Below are 18,477 nucleotides of genomic sequence, written 5' to 3'. Positions count from 1 at the left end.
ACTGGGTGCTGATGATTTGGGATATTCTGGGATGACCCCTCCTCCGTGTATAGTGCAGGGTATCCTCTGTGTGAGGTGCGGGGTATCGGGGTATCCTCTGGGTGAGGTGCGGGGTATCCTCTGGGTGAGGTGCGGGGTATCCTCTGGGTGAGGTGCGGGGTATCCTGTGGGTGAGGTGCGGGGTATCCTCTGGGTGAGGTGCGGGGTATCCTGTGGGTGAGGTGCAGGGTATCCTGTGGGTGAGGTGTGGGGTATCCTGTGGGTGAGGTGCGGGGTATCCTGTGGGTGAGGTGCGGGGTATCCTGTGGGTGAGGTGTGGGGTGTCCTGTGGGTGAGGTGCGGGGTGTCCTCTGGGTGAGGTGCGGGGTATCCTGTGGGTGAGGTGCAGGGTATCCTGTGGGTGAGGTGCGGGGTATCCTCTGGGTGAGGTGCGGGGTATCCTGTGGGTGAGGTGCAGGGTATCCTGTGGGTGAGGTGTGGGGTATCCTGTGGGTGAGGTGCGGGGTATCCTGTGGGTGAGGTGCGGGGTATCCTGTGGGTGAGGTGTGGGGTGTCCTGTGGGTGAGGTGCGGGGTGTCCTCTGGGTGAGGTGCGGGGTATCCTGTGGGTGAGGTGCGGGGTATCCTCTGGGTGAGGTGCGGGGTATCCTCTGGGTGAGGTGCGGGGTATCCTCTGGGTGAGGTGCAGGGTATCCTCTGGGTGAGGTGCGGGGTATCCTGTGGGTGAGGTGCGGGGTATCCTCTGGGTGAGGTGCGGGGTATCCTCTGGGTGAGGTGCGGGGTATCCTGTGGGTGAGGTGCGGGGGTATCCTGTGGGTGAGGTGCGGGGTATCCTGTGGGTGAGGTGCTGATTGGAGCAGAGTACACTGGGTGCTGATGATTTGGGATATTCTGGGATGACCCCTCCTCCGTGTATAGTGCGGGGTATCCTCTGGGTGAGGTGCGGGGTATCCTCCGTGTATAGTGCGGGGTATCCTCTGGGTGAGGTGCGGGTTATCCTCTGGGTGAGGTGCGGGTTATCCTCTGGGTGAGGTGCTGGGTGATTGGAGCAGAGTACACTGGGTATCACTGGGTGCTGATGATTTGGGATATTCTGGGATGACCCCTCCTCCGTGTATAGTGCAGGGTATCCTCTGTGGGAGGTGCGGGGTATCCTCTGTGTGAGGTGCGGGGTATCGGGGTATCCTCTGGGTGAGGTGCGGGGTATCCTCTGGGTGAGGTGCGGGGTGTCCTCTGGGTGAGGTGCGGGGTATCCTCTGGGTGAGGTGCGGGGTATCCTGTGGGTGAGGTGCAGGGTATCCTCTGGGTGAGGTGCGGGGTATCCTGTGGGTGAGGTGCAGGGTATCCTGTGGGTGAGGTGCAGGGTATCCTGTGGGTGAGGTGCGGGGTATCCTCTGGGTGAGGTGCGGGGTATCCTCTGGGTGAGGTGCGGGGTATCCTGTGGGTGAGGTGCGGGGTATCCTGTGGGTGAGGTGCGGGGTATCCTCTGGGTGAGGTGCAGGGTATCCTGTGGGTGAGGTGCAGGGTATCCTGTGGGTGAGGTGCGGGGTATCCTCTGGGTGAGGTGCAGGGTATCCTGTGGGTGAGGTGCAGGGTATCCTGTGGGTGAGGTGCGGGGTATCCTGTGGGTGAGGTGCAGGGTATCCTGTGGGTGAGGTGCGGGGTATCCTCTGGGTGAGGTGCGGGGTATCCTGTGGGTGAGGTGCGGGGGTATCCTGTGGGTGAGGTGCGGGGTATCCTCTGGGTGAGGTGCGGGGTATCGGGGTATCCTCTGGGTGAGGTGCTGATTGGAGCAGAGTACACTGGGTGCTGATGATTTGGGATATTCTGGGATGACCCCTCCTCCGTGTATAGTGCGGGGTATCCTCTGGGTGAGGTGCGGGGTATCGGGGTATCCTGTGGGTGAGGTGCGGGGTATCCTCTGGGTGAGGTGCTGATTGGAGCAGAGTACACTGGGTAACACTGGGTGCTGATGATTTGGGATATTCTGGGATGACCCCTCCTCCGTGTATAGTGCGGGGTATCCTCTGTGTGAGGTGTGGGGTGCACAGGGCCGGTTCTGGTGTCAGTGACCTGGGATTGGAGCAGAGTACACTGGGTATCACTGGGTGCTGATGATTTGGGTTACTCTGGGATGACCCCTCCTCCGTGTATGGTTCGGGGATCTGATGCTCGGAGATCACAGTTATTAGCGGAGGCGCAGGAGGCGTCGCTGAGTGGCCTGATAACCGCGCGGCGCTGGCAGAGAGCTGAAGGCTGTAATTTACCAGCAATTACAGGATTATTGGTAGCGGCGCTGACAAAGCCGTCCGTATCGTCCTAATCTCGCGCATTCGGCTTTCCTCTATTTGTTGAAACAACATTTCATTCTCTAATTTTAGGTTCCAGAATTTTCTTCTGTTGATTTTTCTACATAAATGTGTTTGTTCAGCAATTATTCCAGGAAGTCCGGAGGAATCATCGCTGATACAGACACGGGAAACAGATCTGCCCCTACAGATTACACATTACACCGGGTTATTACTTATTAGTGACAAACTAGCACAGAAAAGGCAGTGGGGGGAAAACTAAGTGCCCACTTACCTCCTGTAGGTAGGTAGATATTAGCCAGCAGCTGACAACCCACCGCTCCTGATGAATTATCAATGAATTATAAATATCGTCAACTAGTGGGACCATCTCTATAACAGCAGGAGCTCTGGCAGGTGCTGATAATCACCCTCACCTGTTGGATTGATCATCAGCCAGTGTGACCACCACTATAAGAGCAGAAGTTCTACACTGGCCCAACAGAGTTCACCAACTTTTTTGTGCTGCACCTTTAACATACGGCGCGCGACACACTTATGTCTGACTTTGCATGATAAATTTGGTGCATGGTCGCAATGAGCTCCGCAACGCCCCCTTATTTGTGTTGAATGAGGCCTAGTGCAGGGGGCGCCACTTCTTAAATACCTCTGCAAGGAGTTTACCCTGAAAAAAAGGTGCAAAGTCCAACAGAAAACTGGCGCAGGGCCCTTAGTAAATGTGGGCCATTATTCACAAGTGGAGAACATTGAAGAGTAACCATCATTTCCGCTAATTTTTAATATTCGGGGGAGGGGGGGTTGTGAGCATTTTTCTAATATCCTTCATTTAGAAATTCTGCTTAGTTTGTAAAGAATCGGTCTGCAATGTTCCTTAGTTACAATGTTACTTCTCTGTTGCTATGACAAATCTCTCTACAGGCCTGAAGACGGGTCTCTCTCTCCTCTGCTGTTGGTTACACAGCTTTGAGCGGTGAGATATCCCTTTCTGCTCTCTCCTGTCTTCTCCTGTTTGTTGCAGAAAGTTAATCCTCCCTTCTCAGAGCTGTGTAACCACACACAGGGAGATTAGATGGGAGACACACACTGTACAGGCTGGGATACGCATCTCTTGAATTCTTTTACAAATTTAGCAGAATTTGTTAATGGACAATATTAGAAAAATGTTCACCACACTCCCACGCACGCAATAGAAGAAATTATCTCAAATGACGGTTACGCTTTAAGGAGAGTGGACAATTACCCCAGGTGCCGACTTTGTTAATGTGGGAAATGACTCTTCTAGCTGCAAACTTCTAGTTTTTAATGCAATATCTACATTGGAGTGGTGGTTTTTGGGGCCTTTACACCTGTGTTTAAATGGTACATTGGGGCTTATTTACTAAGGGTCCGCGGACGCACTTTCATCTGACTTTACGACGTTTCCGTATATTGCTCGGCTGTGAAAGGAATTTAACAAGGGATTGTGTCGCACGCGATCAGATTGTGGCGGCTTTCATGCAGCAGAAATCGGGGCTGGGCTGTCGGACGATCCGACCGTTTTGGACTGAGCGTGGGGAAGCGGCAGATGCATGATACGGCCGCACAATCTTAGTGAATTGTGTCAGAGTGCATTGTCATCGGATAATGCACTTTCAGTAAACTCCTCCGGACAGGCGAGTTAAGGTGCCCATTGTGTTTGGTAACTGTGTAAGAAGCTAATGGATGTTTAGAAAACCCTTGAAAACCCTTGTTCCAGTTTTCTAGCACAGCTGAAAAGAGTTTGGCTGATTAGAGAAGCTATAAAACTGACCTTCCTTTGAGCTGGTTGAGAATCTGGAGCATCACATTTGTTTGTTCTATGAAACTCTCACAAAGACCAGAAAAAAAGAACTTTCATGTAAATCTCGATAGTCTATTCTTGTTCTTCGAAATGAAGGCCATTCCATGCGACAAATTGCCAAGAAACTGAAGATTTCCTACAACGGTGTGTACAACTCCCTTCAGAGGAGAGCACAAACAGGCTCTAACCAGAGTAGAAAGAGAAGTGGGAGGCCCCGCTGCACAACTAAGCTACAAGACAAAGGGTTCCATCCTTCTTCTTCACAAGGACCAGAGGGGCAGCCCATGGGCTGTGACTCTCCCGGATAACATTGGCTGTCTTCTTCTCTTGTACCAGCTTCTTCACCTCTTGATAGTGGGCTGGAGGAAATGGCCAATACCTCTCCTTGTTAGGAGGATGAGAGCCATTAGGGATGGTATGCTGGATCAGGGTAGTCGAAAGTCTAGCGGGTGTTTGCTGAAGGCCTGGTGGTGCTGCATGACGACTTCCAGGACACCTTGCACTTAGTCCGGAGTGATATCGTCATTTCCTATATTGAGCTGAAGCCACCAGGATAGCAGACCGGGAGGTTTTCACCAAGTCTTTGGGGTAGACGCTAAAGAGAGTGGCTACGGCTTGGTATCTTCTCAGATCCACTGGGGAGTCTCCCATATTTAGCATTCTGATTGGTACTCGTCCTCTAGATACCCTAACTAGGCTCCTGGCTGCCAAAATGGGTCGTCTTCCTTGACTGGTAGCGGTTCTACCATGGCCCTTGGTCACTGGGCATCGATGGTATGGAGTTCTGGAGAGCCTTCAGCACTTCAGAGTAGCAGTGATGGAGGACATTGGTACCCAACACCAGGGAGAAGTTACCGTCTTCAGGCACTTGTGTTACCATTACGCCTTGTCTGGATAACTCGGTATTTTCGATGACTAGTGTGGGCTCTCAGTAGCCGCATATGGGTCCCTGTAACAGGGATGCTCCTCTTCGGCATTTCTCATTTCTCAATTTATGGTCACAGGAACCATGGGGCGAGCCCCAGCTTCAAGGGTTTGTCGTTTAACTGACGGCACTCATTCTCCTCGTGTTCGTATCTGTTGCTGTAGCCACGGCACAGTCTCATTTCTTTTCAATTCCCGGTGTCCAGGGACCTTGCCGAAGTTGGACGCTGCTTGACCCGGGGGACTCGTGGGGGGGGTGGGGGCTGGCTGTAAGGAACCATCAGGTGGCTTTTTCCTCTTTGAGGGGGAAGTTACTCCCAACTGCGCCAATGGCTCGAGCATTTTGCTCATCATATCTGCCAGTTGCTCTGTTGTGCATCTTCCAGATCCACAGGCTCAGACTACTCCTGAAGTTCAGCAGGCAGGTCTTCTCCCAGGATGTCAATGGCGATCTCCTTGAACTCAAGAAAAGAAGCCTGGGCTTGTTGAAGAGACTTTTTGACTGGCATTTATGATTCTTATCCAGAAGTCCACTAATTAATTGTTCCGCAGGATTTGGACGGAATTCTCAGCCTCTTTAGGGTCAAGGCAGAGGATAGCCTCCCACGTCTCCTGTAGGGAAAGGGAAAAGTCTCTGAAAGATTCTTGGGTCTTCTGTCTTTTCCCAAACAATTTCTGTTTCAGCTCGGAGGCAGTACACCTTTCAAAGGTGGTGCGCAGCCTGTTGAGGATTTGGGCCACATTTTGGCATTTTGCCCGGGGCCAAGAATTGACTTCCCGAAGCGCAAGTCCCTTTAACTGCCCAATTAGGACGTCCATTTTCTGCTCTTCTGTGAGCGGGTACAGAGTGAAGGTAGCTAGCATCTTAGCTGTAAATTCGGAGAGAGTGTGTACCTTCTATTTACCGTAAGGCAACCAGGGAGCCCCAAGATAGTAGGGCATAGTCAGGGGCATAACTGTGATGACACTGGTTGTAGTAGAACTAGGCGGGCTATCTGGAGTGTTTTGCAGTCTCCGATGCCCTAATGAGGGCTCCGGCGACAGGAGTCGCTCCAGCAGTGTCCTGATGGGCTAGGTGGCTTATCAATGTCCGTTGCTATAGGCGATGGCTGATAAGGGGGAAACAATCTCTACCCCCCTTTAACTTCCCCAGTGGTATTCACTCAGGGTCATCCGCGGTGATAGGACAGCTTCGGTGCCCGATGGTCCCTTTTCCGGACAGTCAGCAGGGAGGGGATGTTCAGCAGGGATCAGCGATGCTCCTTTCTGGTGGCAGGACACTTGTGTCGGCACTCCAGCTGATGCGCATGGGGTCACCAGGCTTTTCGGCATTGTGCACTAAAATCCAAGATGGCCAGTTAACCCTATTCCTTGCTGGGCCGCAACCGCTCTGGCTCCTCCTCCACGGTACTTCGTGCCACACACGCAGGGGGCGGAGCCTACCGAGCAGCCTGGGTTTCCCGCCAGTGAGGCTTTTGGTAGGCTGGAACTTCTTGCTGCGTAGAACAGTCTTTGCAGAGGTTAATGCTTTCAGCGCTGCAGCGACAGATGTAGCAGAGCCGGATTTAACCTTGTGGGTGCTGGAGCAGCCCTCTACAGCACGTGGCAGCATGTGGCAGTAATAAAACACAGTCTATCTTGTTAAACACAATCACACTTGGACCTTAACCTGGATGGCAGTAGGGTTCGACAGCACAGTCTTTATAAAACAACAGTTCAAAGTGCCAGTATAAGGCACAGAAGTAAATATCCTGTCCGTGACGCCACTTGCAACATCCCCCACCGGGGCCTTTTCTTGGGCCCTGGAGGCAGCCGGGGGCCAGAATACTGGAGTGGCTGGCGGTTACGGCCTAGGGCACGCTGTGGTCACGGTGCTTGGTATGTTGACCGGAGGTCTGTCCTACAACCTGGCAGCTCTCCAGCAGGTGGTGTGTGCAAGAAATATGGAGAGAGAGGCTGATGTACTGGTCCCTGGGGAAACCCCTAAGTGTCTGTAATATATGCCCCTGGGTAGTGGATGGGGCGCCCGTGGTGGTAACAGCCGTATCCAGGGATCAGACGGAGGCACGCAGTGCAAATCACCTTACAGTTTTTTTATTCAACAGCAGGCAACGGCCAAACGATAACAGCAGATTCAGCAAGATGGAAGAGTCCTGGAGAGCCGGTCCACAGGAAGGTTACACGCAGAAATGGAGCCGAGTCCAGATGGGGACCTCTGCTCTGTGGTTTAAGTCTCTGGACTTGCCCTACTGTGTCAGGCAGCTTGCCTGGACACTTCTGCTTCCTGGTATTGGTTGGTGCAGCTTGCACTCTCCTCTGCTCAAGTGTGCTCCAAGATGGAGTCTCTCACCCTCCTGCTCAGACAGACAGACCATGTGCTCCTGCCCACCAGGGGTTTATATACTCCCTATACTCCAGCTTCCTTTACAATATCATTGGACAATAACAGTTGGCATTGTTAAAGGAAACCTACCACCACGGATCTACCTATTAGGGTAGTTGGGGTGGTAGGTGTCTCTATTGTACACGAGGATAGAACTTTTAAGAGTTGATCCTCATGTCCCCTGTATCTTTTCAAAACTTTAATTGTGTAATATGCACATTTTCAAAAGAGGCTCGTGGAGTAGCCGGAGCTGAGGCTACACGGAGCGGCTACTCCCCGTCCCAGTAGCCTCTTCCAGCTCCCTGCACGCGTCTGCAAAGCTGGGTTGTGTGCATGCGAAGTACCTCCGGCTCCAGAGCCGAGACCACACAGCCGGCGGCCTGCATTCTGCGCATGCGCACAACCCATTTTCGCAGACGAGTGCGCGCAGCTACAAGGAGCTGTGGATGTCTGGGTAGGCGTGGTGGTAGGTTTCCTTTCACTCTTGCCTTACCAGGCAGTGGCTGCAGCTGTCCAGTACTTGGAGACCTAGAGAGGTGATCAGTCTCCATAACAGGTCCTGACCCAGAGAGGGCGCTATTCACAGCCACCACCTCGTCTATACAGATCTAAGTTTGAGGTGTTTGGATGACACAGAAAAACATTTGTGAGACGCAGAACAACTGAGAAGATAGTGGAAGATGCCTGACACCATCTGTCACATGGTGGAGGTCATATGATGGGGTGGTCATGTGATGGGGGTGGTCATGTGATGGGGGTGGTCATGTGAGGGTGGAGGTCATGTGATTGGGGTGGTCATGTGATTGGGGTGGTCATGTGATTGGGGTGGTCATGTGATTGGGGAGGTCATGTGATTGGGGAGGTCATGCAATGGTGGAGGTCATGTGATTAGGGTGGTCATGTGATTGGGGAGGTCATGTGAGGGTGGAGGTCATGCAATGGTGGAGGTCATGTGATTAGGGTGGTCATGTGATTGGGGAGGGGCTTCTGCAAGCGGGAGGGGGGGATTTCTCCACATGATCTCAGCAAATTACCAGCCAGAGGCCAAAGGCCGCATGGCGTCTCAGTGGTTAGCACTACAGCCTTGCCGCATGGCGTCTCAGTGGTTAGCACTACAGCCTTGCCGCATGGCGTCTCAGTGGTTAGCACTACAGCCTTGCCGCATGGCGTCTCAGTGGTTAGCACTACAGCCTTGCCGCATGGCGTCTCAGCAGTTAGCACTACAGCCTTGCCGCATGGCGTCTCAGTGGTTAGCACTACAGCCTTGCCGTATGGCATCTCAGTGGTTAGCATTACAGTCATGCAGCATGGCGTCTCAGTGGTTAGCATTACAGTCATACAGTATGGTGGCTCAGTGATTACTATTACAGCCTTGCAGCACTGGGGTCCTGGGTTCAAGTACTAGGGTCAACATCTGCAAAGAGTTTGTATGTTCTCTCTGTGTTTGCGTGGGTTTCCTCCAGGTCCTTCGGTTTCCTCCCACACTTCAAAACCGGTAGGTTGATTAGATTGTGAGCTCCATGGGGACAGGGACTGATGTGACAAGTTCTGTGCAGCGCTGCGGAATCTGGGTGACCCCAAACTTTTGAGCGGTGGTCTCTGTACCGGCTCCTGGTCCTGAAGGTTTGTCACAGTTTCTCCCAGCTTTGGCTTCTACGTGTCATCCACAAAGTTTCCAATTCCTGACAGCAAGCAGAGATCTTGGAAATGTTGGAGCAGAGGTGTGTAACCCTGTGTGATGTGTGTCTCCTTCCTGCTCAGTGTGAAGAGCCGGCCGGTGCGGATGCCCCCCGGGTACCAGACAGAACTGGTGGTGCAGCTGCTATGGACGGACGGAGAGCCCCCCCAGCAGATCACCAGCCTCGCCGTCAGCTCTGCCTATGGCCTGTGAGTACACATCATGTATACAGGGACCGCGCATGTGTACAGGGACCGCGCATGTGTATACAGGGACAGCGCATGTGTATACAGGGACCGCGCATGTGTATACAGGGACCGCGCATGTGTATACAGGGACCGCGCATGTGTACAGGGACCGCGCATGTGTATACAGGGACAGCGCATGTGTATACAGGGACCGCACATGTGTACAGGGACCGCGCATGTGTATACAGGGACCGCGCATGTGTATACAGGGACCGCGCATGTGTATACAGGGACCGCGCATGTGTACAGGGACCACGCATGTGTATACAGGGACCACGCATGTGTATAGAGGGACCGCGCATGTGTATAGAGGGACAGCGCATGTGTATAGAGGGACAGCGCATGTGTATACAGGGACCGCGCATGTGTATACAGGGACAGCGCATGTGTATAGAGGGACCGCGCATGTGTATACAGGGACAGCGCATGTATATAGAGGGACAGCGCATGTGTATACAGGGACCACGCACGTGTATAGAGGGACAGCGCATGTATATAGAGGGACAGCGCATGTATATAGAGGGACAGCGCATGTGTATAGAGGGACAGCGCATGTGTATACAGGGACCACGCACGTGTATAGAGGGACAGTGCACGTGTATAGAGGGACAGCGCATGTATATAGAGGGACAGCGCATGTGTATAGAGGGACAGCGCATGTATATAGAGGGACAGCGCATGTGTATAGAGGGACAGCGCATGTGTATACAGGGACCACGCACGTGTATAGAGGGACAGTGCATGTATTTAGAGGGACAGCGCATGTGTATACAGGGACCACGCACGTGTATAGAGGGACAGCGCATGTATATAGAGGGACAGCGCATGTGCATACAGGGACCGCGCACGTGTATACAGGGACAGCGCACGTGTATACAGGGACAGCGCACATGTGTATACAGGGACAGCGCGTGCGCATACAGGGACCGCGCACGTGTATACAGGGACCGTGCACGTGCATACAGGGACCGCGCACGTGTATACAGGGACAGCACACGTGTATACAGGGACAGCGCACGTGTATACAGGGACAGCACACGTGTATACAGGGACAGCGCACGTGTATAGAGGGACCGCGCATGTGTATACAGGGACAGCACACGTGTATACAGGGACCGCGCACGTGCATACAGGGACCGCGCACGTGTATACAGGGACAGCGCACGTGTATACAGGGACAGCGCGCGTGTATACAGGGACAGCGCATGTGTATACAGGGACCGCGCATGTGTATACAGGGACAGCACACGTGTATACAGGGACAGCGCACGTGTATAGAGGGACCGCGCATGTGTATACAGGGACAGCACACGTGTATACAGGGACCGCGCACGTGCATACAGGGACCGCGCATGTGTATACAGGGACAGCGCACGTGTATACAGGGACAGCGCGCGTGTATACAGGGACAGCGCATGTGTATACAGGGACCGCGCATGTGTATACAGGGACCGCGCATGTGTATACAGGGACAGCGCATGTGTATACAGGGACCGCGCATGTGTATATACTCATGCACATCCATGACACTTATTCCTTCTTCTGTCTTCTCTCCCCCTTATCGCTCGGGGTCTTATCAGTATCTGCCGATGGATAATGTCACACAATGTGATGATGCTGTCAGTGACCTCTGACCTCTGCGTTGTTTCAGCGTTGCCTTTGGGAATTGTAACGGCCTGGTGGTGGTAGATTACATTCAGAGAAGCGTCCTGCTCAGCATGGGGACCACCTACCTGTATGGAGCCAGCGACCCCTACCAGAGACAGCCGCGCTCCCCCCGCAAGAGCAAGCAGTTCCCCGCAGGTAGGAGACACGGGATCTGTGTCCTGCATGGAGTGTACTACTGCATGGCATGCGTGTACTGCCCCTCACTGATATGTAATGTCCTCCTGTGCCTAACCCTACGTGTCTATAACCCACCCATCACCTAGTGCTCCACATCATAGACAGCGCTCCAGACACATCTACAAGACCACCGGGGTGCGTAGTGACCTGCCGCTACATACCACCATACCACACCCTACCCACACCCAGTGTGTACTCTGTGCAGGGTGTGTACTATGTGCAGGGTGTGTACTATGTGCAGGGTGTAGTATGTGCAGGGTGTAGTATGTGCAGGGTGTAGTATGTGCAGGGGGTGTACTATGTGCAGGGTGTAGTATGTGCAGGGTGTAGTATGTGCAGGGTGTAGTATGTGCAGGGGGTGTACTATGTGCAGGGGGTGTGTACTATGTGCAGGGGGTACTATGTGCAGGGTGTAGTATGTGCAGTGTGTACTATGTGCAGGGGGTGTGTACTATGTGCAGGGGGTGTACTATGTGCAGGGGGTGTACTATGTGCAGGGGGTGTACTATGTGCAGGGGGTGTACTATGTGCAGGGGGTGTGTACTATGTGCAGGGGGTGTACTATGTGCAGTGTGTACTATGTGCAGGGGGTGTACTATGTGCAGTGTGTACTATGTGCAGGGTGTACTATGTGCAGAGTGTGTACTATGTGCAGGGTGTGTACTATGTGCAGGGGGTGTACTATGTGCAGGGGGTGTACTATGTGCAGGGGGTGCACTATGTGCAGGGTGTGTACTATGTGCAGGGGGTGTACTATGTGCAGGGGGTGTACTATGTGCAGGGTGTGTACTATGTGCAGAGTGTACTATGTGCAGTGTGTACTATGTGCAGGGGGTGTGTACTATGTGCAGGGGGTGTGTACTATGTGCAGGGGGTGTGTACTATGTGCAGGGGGTGTGTACTATGTGCAGGGTGTGTACTATGTGCAGGATGTGTACTATGCGCAGGGTGTGTACTATGTGCAGTCTGTACTATGTGCAGGGGGTGTGTACTATGTGCAGGGGGTGTACTATGTGCAGGGGGTGTACTATGTGCAGGGGGTGTGTACTATGTGCAGGGGGTGTATTATGTGCAGTGTGTACTATGTGCAGTGTGTACTATGTGCAGGGTGTGTGTACTATGTGCAGGGTGTGTGTACTATGTGCAGGGGGTGTACTATGTGCAGGGGGTGTATTATGTGCAGTGTGTACTATGTGCAGGGGGTGTACTGTGTGCAGGGTGTGTACTATGTGCAGGGGGTGTACTATGTGCAGGGGGTGTACTATGTGCAGGGGGTGTACTGTGTGCAGGGGGTGTACTGTGTGCAGGGGGTGTACTATGTGCAGTGTCCTGTGTACTATGTGCAGGGGGTGTGTACTATGTGCAGGGGGTGTACTATGTGCAGTGTGTACTATGTGCAGGGGGTGTACTATGTGCAGGGTGTACTATGTGCAGGGTGTACTATGTGCAGTGTGTACTATGTGCAGGGGGTGTACTATGTGCAGTGTGTACTATGTGCAGGGTCCTGTGTATTATGTGCAGTGTGTACTATGTGCAGTGTGTGTACTATGTGCAGGGGGTGTGTACTATGTGCAGGGTCCTGTGTACTATGTGCAGTGTGTGTACTATGTGCAGGGGGTGTACTATGTGCAGTGTGTGTACTATGTGCAGGGGGTGTACTATGTGCAGTGGGTGTACTATGTGCAGTGGGTGTACTATGTGCAGGGGGTGTGTACTGTGTGCAGGGGGTGTACTATGTGCAGTGTGTACTATGTGCAGGGGGTGTACTATGTGCAGTGTGTACTATGTGCAGGGGGTGTGTACTATGTGCAGTGTGTACTATGTGCAGTGTGTGTACTATGTGCAGTGTGTGTACTATGTGCAGGGGGTGCACTATGTGCAGGGTGTGTACTATGTGCAGGGTGTGTACTATGTGCAGGGGGTGTACTATGTGCAGGGGGTGTACTATTGGCAGGGTGTGTACTATGTGCAGAGTGTACTATGTGCAGTGTGTACTATGTGCAGGGGGTGTGTACTATGTGCAGGGGGTGTGTACTATGTGCAGGGTGTGTACTATGTGCAGGGTGTGTACTATGTGCAGGGTGTGTACTATGTGCAGTCTGTACTATGTGCAGGGTGTGTGTACTATGTGCAGGGGGTGTGTACTATGTGCAGGGGGTGTACTATGCGCAGGGTGTGTACTATGTGCAGTCTGTACTATGTGCAGGGTGTGTGTACTATGTGCAGGGTGTGTGTACTATGTGCAGGGGGTGTACTATGTGCAGGGGGTGTATTATGTGCAGTGTGTACTATGTGCAGGGGGTGTACTGTGTGCAGGGTGTGTACTATGTGCAGGGGGTGTACTATGTGCAGGGGGTGTACTATGTGCAGGGGGTGTACTGTGTGCAGGGGGTGTACTGTGTGCAGGGGGTGTACTATGTGCAGTGTCCTGTGTACTATGTGCAGGGGGTGTGTACTATGTGCAGGGGGTGTACTATGTGCAGTGTGTACTATGTGCAGGGGGTGTACTATGTGCAGTGTGTACTATGTGCAGGGTGTACTATGTGCAGTGTGTACTATGTGCAGGGGGTGTACTATGTGCAGTGTGTACTATGTGCAGGGTCCTGTGTATTATGTGCAGTGTGTACTATGTGCAGTGTGTACTATGTGCAGGGGGTGTACTATGTGCAGGGGGTGCACTATGTGCAGGGTGTGTACTATGTGCAGGGGGTGTACTATGTGCAGGGGCTGTGTACTATGTGCAGGGTGTGTACTATGTGCAGAGGGTGTGTACTATGTGCAGGGGGTGTGTACTATGTGCAGGGGGTGTGTACTATGTGCAGGGGGTGTGTACTATGTGCAGGGTCCTGTGTACTATGTGCAGTGTGTGTACTATGTGCAGGGGGTGTACTATGTGCAGTGTGTGTACTATGTGCAGGGGGTGTACTATGTGCAGTGGGTGTACTATGTGCAGGGGGTGTACTATGTGCAGTGTGTACTATGTGCAGGGGGTGTACTATGTGCAGTGTGTACTATGTGCAGGGGGTGTGTACTATGTGCAGTGTGTACTATGTGCAGTGTGTGTACTATGTGCAGGGGGTGTACTATGTGCAGGGGGTGCACTATGTGCAGGGTGTGTACTATGTGCAGGGGGTGTACTATGTGCAGGGGGTGTACTATTGGCAGGGTGTGTACTATGTGCAGAGTGTACTATGTGCAGTGTGTACTATGTGCAGGGGGTGTGTACTATGTGCAGGGGGTGTGTACTATGTGCAGGGTGTGTACTATGTGCAGGGTGTGTACTATGTGCAGGATGTGTACTATGCGCAGGGTGTGTACTATGTGCAGTCTGTACTATGTGAAGGGGGTGTGTACTATGTGCAGGGGGTGTGTACTATGTGCAGGGGGTGTACTATGTGCAGGGTGTGTATTATGTGCAGTGTGTACTATGTGCAGGGTGTGTGTACTATGTGCAGGGTGTGTGTACTATGTGCAGGGGGTGTACTATGTGCAGGGGGTGTATTATGTGCAGTGTGTACTATGTGCAGGGGGTGTACTGTGTGCAGGGGGTGTACTGTGTGCAGGGGGTGTACTGTGTGCAGGGTGTGTACTATGTGCAGGGGGTGTACTGTGTGCAGGGGGTGTACTATGTGCAGGGGGTGTACTGTGTGCAGGGGGTGTACTGTGTGCAGGGGATGTACTATGTGCAGTGTCCTGTGTACTATGTGCAGGGGGTGTGTACTATGTGCAGGGGGTGTACTATGTGCAGTGTGTACTATGTGCAGGGGGTGTACTATGTGCAGTGTGTACTATGTGCAGGGTGTACTATGTGCAGTGTGTACTATGTGCAGGGGGTGTACTATGTGCAGGGTCCTGTGTACTATGTGCAGGGGGGTGTACTATGTGCAGGGTCCTGTGTACTATGTGCAGTGTGTACTATGTGCAGTGTGTGTACTATGTGCAGGGGGTGTACTATGTGCAGGGGGTGTACTATGTGCAGGGGGTGTACTGTGTGCAGGGGGTGTACTGTGTGCAGGGGGTGTACTATGTGCAGTGTGTACTATGTGCAGGGGGTGTACTATGTGCAGTGTGTACTATGTGCAGGGTCCTGTGTATTATGTGCAGTGTGTACTATGTGCAGGGTCCTGTGTATTATGTGCAGTGTGTACTATGTGCAGTGTGTGTACTATGTGCAGTGTGTGTACTATGTGCAGTGTGTGTACTATGTGCAGGGGGTGTACTATGTGCAGTGTGTGTACTATGTGCAGGGGGTGTACTATGTGCAGGGGGTGTACTATGTGCAGTGTGTGTACTATGTGCAGGGGGTGTACTATGTGCAGGGGGTGTACTATGTGCAGGGGGTGTGTACTGTGTGCAGGGGGTGTACTATGTGCAGGGTCCTGTGTACTATGTGCAGGGGGTGTACTATGCGCAGGGTGTGTGTACTATGTGCAGTGTGTACTATGTGCAGGGTCCTGTGTATTATGTGCAGTGTGTGTACTATGTGCAGTGTGTGTACTATGTGCAGGGGGTGTACTATGTGCAGTGTGTGTACTATGTGCAGGGGGTGTACTATGTGCAGTGGGTGTACTATGTGCAGGGTGTGTGTACTATGTGCAGTGTGTACTATGTGCAGGGTGTGTACTATGTGCAGGGTCCTGTGTACTATGTGCAGGGTCCTGTGTACTATGTGCAGGGGGTGTGTACTGTGTGCAGGGGGTGTACTATGTGCAGGGGGTGTGTACTATGTGCAGGGTGTGTACTATGTGCAGGGAGTGTACTATGTGCAGGGAGTGTACTATGTGCAGGGTGTGTACTATGTGCAGGGTGTGTACTATGTGCAGGGAGTGTACTATGTGCAGGGTGTGTACTATGTGCAGGGTGTACTATGTGCAGGAGGTGTACTATGTGCAGGGGGTGTACTATGTGCAGTGTGTACTATGTGCAGGGGGTGTACTATGTGTAGTGTGTACTATGTGCAGTGTGTACTATGTGCAGGGGGTGTACTATGTGTAGTGTGTACTATGTGTAGTGTGTACTATGTGTAGTGTGTACTATGTGTAGTGTGTACTATGTGCAGGGTCTTGGTGTTCCTGGGAGCGGCTCCCCCTGTGTTCCCCTCTGTGCTGCCCCCTGTAGGTGACATATATTTCCTTCTGTCGGTTCTGCCCCTGATGTTCCTCCGCGGCTGCTCCTGATTGGTTGATGTTGGTTCTGGCTGCGGCTGCTATGACTATCACTTTCTTTCACCGCAGACTGTTTCTCTTTCTTTTCTCTGCTGCTGCTGATCTGCTGCTGCGCATGTTCCACAGACAACTTTTGCATGCGCGGCCTGTCTAATTTTTACCCAGATTTAACGAAACGGATCCGTACCTCCTACCAGAGTAAGTTCCCGGGGCGGCGGGTGGCGCTTGTGTGGGGTATGGTGGACACATTGCACCTGCATGATCCCTGTATCATGTCTATCCTTTCTTATTCCAAGTTCTCTTTCCTGACCTGCTCAAAGCTGAAGGTTTGTTACAATTGTATGAAGTCTAGACAATGCTCTGTGAGTTACACCATGAAACATTGTAGCGCAGGAGGGAGATTTCGCTCACAAAGAACTGTCTAGATTGTATGCGGTGGTAACAGACGATCTGCATAGGTTTTTGGCTTTTGAAGATGTTGAGGATCTGAAATGCAAAGTTTTTAAACTTTTTACTTTCCTGGGATTGAGCTTTACTTGTGGAAGATCGAAATACCATACCGTTCTGTACCGTTCTGTCCGGTGGATTCGGTCCGGCCGGGATTCACTAAGGTAGTTCCTGCTGCGCTGAAGTCCGCCGAGGCCCGCCGGAATGCACTGAAGTTCACCGGCCTATTCCTGGTGAAGGTAAGCGCGAGTCCCGCAACACTTTTTTTTTTTAAATGCGGGCTTTTTTTCCGAATCCGTCAGGTTTCCGTTCGGCCCCTGAGACACCCCCCCCCCCCTCCCGATTTCCGTCCCGTGCATGCCAGCGCCGATGCACCACAATCCGATCGCGTGCGCCAAAAACCCGGGGAAATACAGGGAAAATCGGCGCAAATCGGAAATATTCAGGTAACACGTCGGGAAACCGCGAATCGGGCCCTTAGTAAATGACCCCCATTGACTGGTAAACGGGGTTTACACTGTATGAAAGGCTGGTGAAGAAGAGAGCTGGACTTAAATTATTCACATGTTGAGACCAGCAGGCAGTAATATCTGTCCCTCCATCATTCACATGTAGAGACCAACAGGCAGTAATATCTGTCCCTCCATCATTCACATGTAGAGACCAGCAGGCAGTAATATCTGTCCCACCATCATTCACATGTAGAGACCAACAGGCAGTAATATCTGTCCCTCCATCATTCACATGTAGAGACCAGCAGGCAGTAATATCTGTCCCTCCATCATTCACATGTAGAGACCAACAGGCAGTAATATCTGTCCCTCCATCATTCACATGTAGAGACCAACAGGCAGTAATATCTGTCCCTCCATCATTCACATGTAGAGACCAGCAGGCAGTAATATCTGTCCCTCCATCATTCACATGTAGAGACCAACAGGCAGTAATATCTGTCCCTCCATCATTCACATGTAGAGACCAGCAGGCAGTAATATCTGTCCCTCCATCATTCACATGTAGAGACCAGCAGGCAGTAGTGTCTGTACCTCCATCATTTACTGTGAGAGACGGGGAGTTATTACAATTTGTACTCGCATTGTTCACAGAGAAACACAAATAAGGTTCTATCTTTACGTATATTATTTATTAAGAGACAAGTAGCACTACCTGTGCCCACATCTATTACAAGGCAAGAAATGGAAAAGGCACCTAGATTATTTACTGGTAGTGTCAGGAAGACAGTACTATCGATACCTACATCATTTACTGGTAGAGACAGGGAGGCAGCACTATCGATACCTACATCATTTACTGGTAGAGGCAGGGAGGCAGCACTATCTGTACCTACATCTTTTACTGGTAGTCGCAGGGAGGCAGCACTATCTGTACCTACATCATTTACTGGTAGAGGCAGGGAGGCAGCGCTATCTGTTCCTACATCATTTACTGGTAGAGACAGGGAGGCAGCACTATCTGTACCTACATCATTTACTGGTAGAAGCAGGGAGGCAGCACTATCTGTACCTACATCATTTACTGGTAGTTGCAGGGAGGCAGCACTATCTGTACCTACATCATTTACTGGTAGAGGCAGGGAGGCAGCACTATCTGTACCTACATCATTTACTGGTAGAGGCAGGGAGGCAGCACTATCTGTACC

At 52.1% G+C, this 18,477-nt stretch overlaps 1 protein-coding gene across 1 annotated transcript in view; it reads left to right on the top strand.

Moving 5' to 3' along the window:
• The window catches only part of LOC140108517 (syntaxin-binding protein 5-like), a 172,691-nt gene that overhangs the window by 102,790 nt on the left and 51,424 nt on the right, over positions 1-18,477 (top strand). Inside the window, exons 16-18 of the mRNA XM_072131784.1 lie at positions 9,196-9,321; positions 11,012-11,163; positions 16,440-16,568. Coding sequence (XP_071987885.1) covers positions 9,196-9,321; positions 11,012-11,163; positions 16,440-16,568 — 407 coding nt within the window. The remainder of the gene's footprint in view (positions 1-9,195; positions 9,322-11,011; positions 11,164-16,439; positions 16,569-18,477) is intronic.

Source organism: Engystomops pustulosus, unplaced genomic scaffold, assembly GCF_040894005.1.
Source record: "Engystomops pustulosus unplaced genomic scaffold, aEngPut4.maternal MAT_SCAFFOLD_142, whole genome shotgun sequence".
Lineage (NCBI taxonomy): Eukaryota > Metazoa > Chordata > Amphibia > Anura > Leptodactylidae > Engystomops > Engystomops pustulosus.
This window is presented reverse-complemented; position numbering and strand designations above follow the sequence as displayed.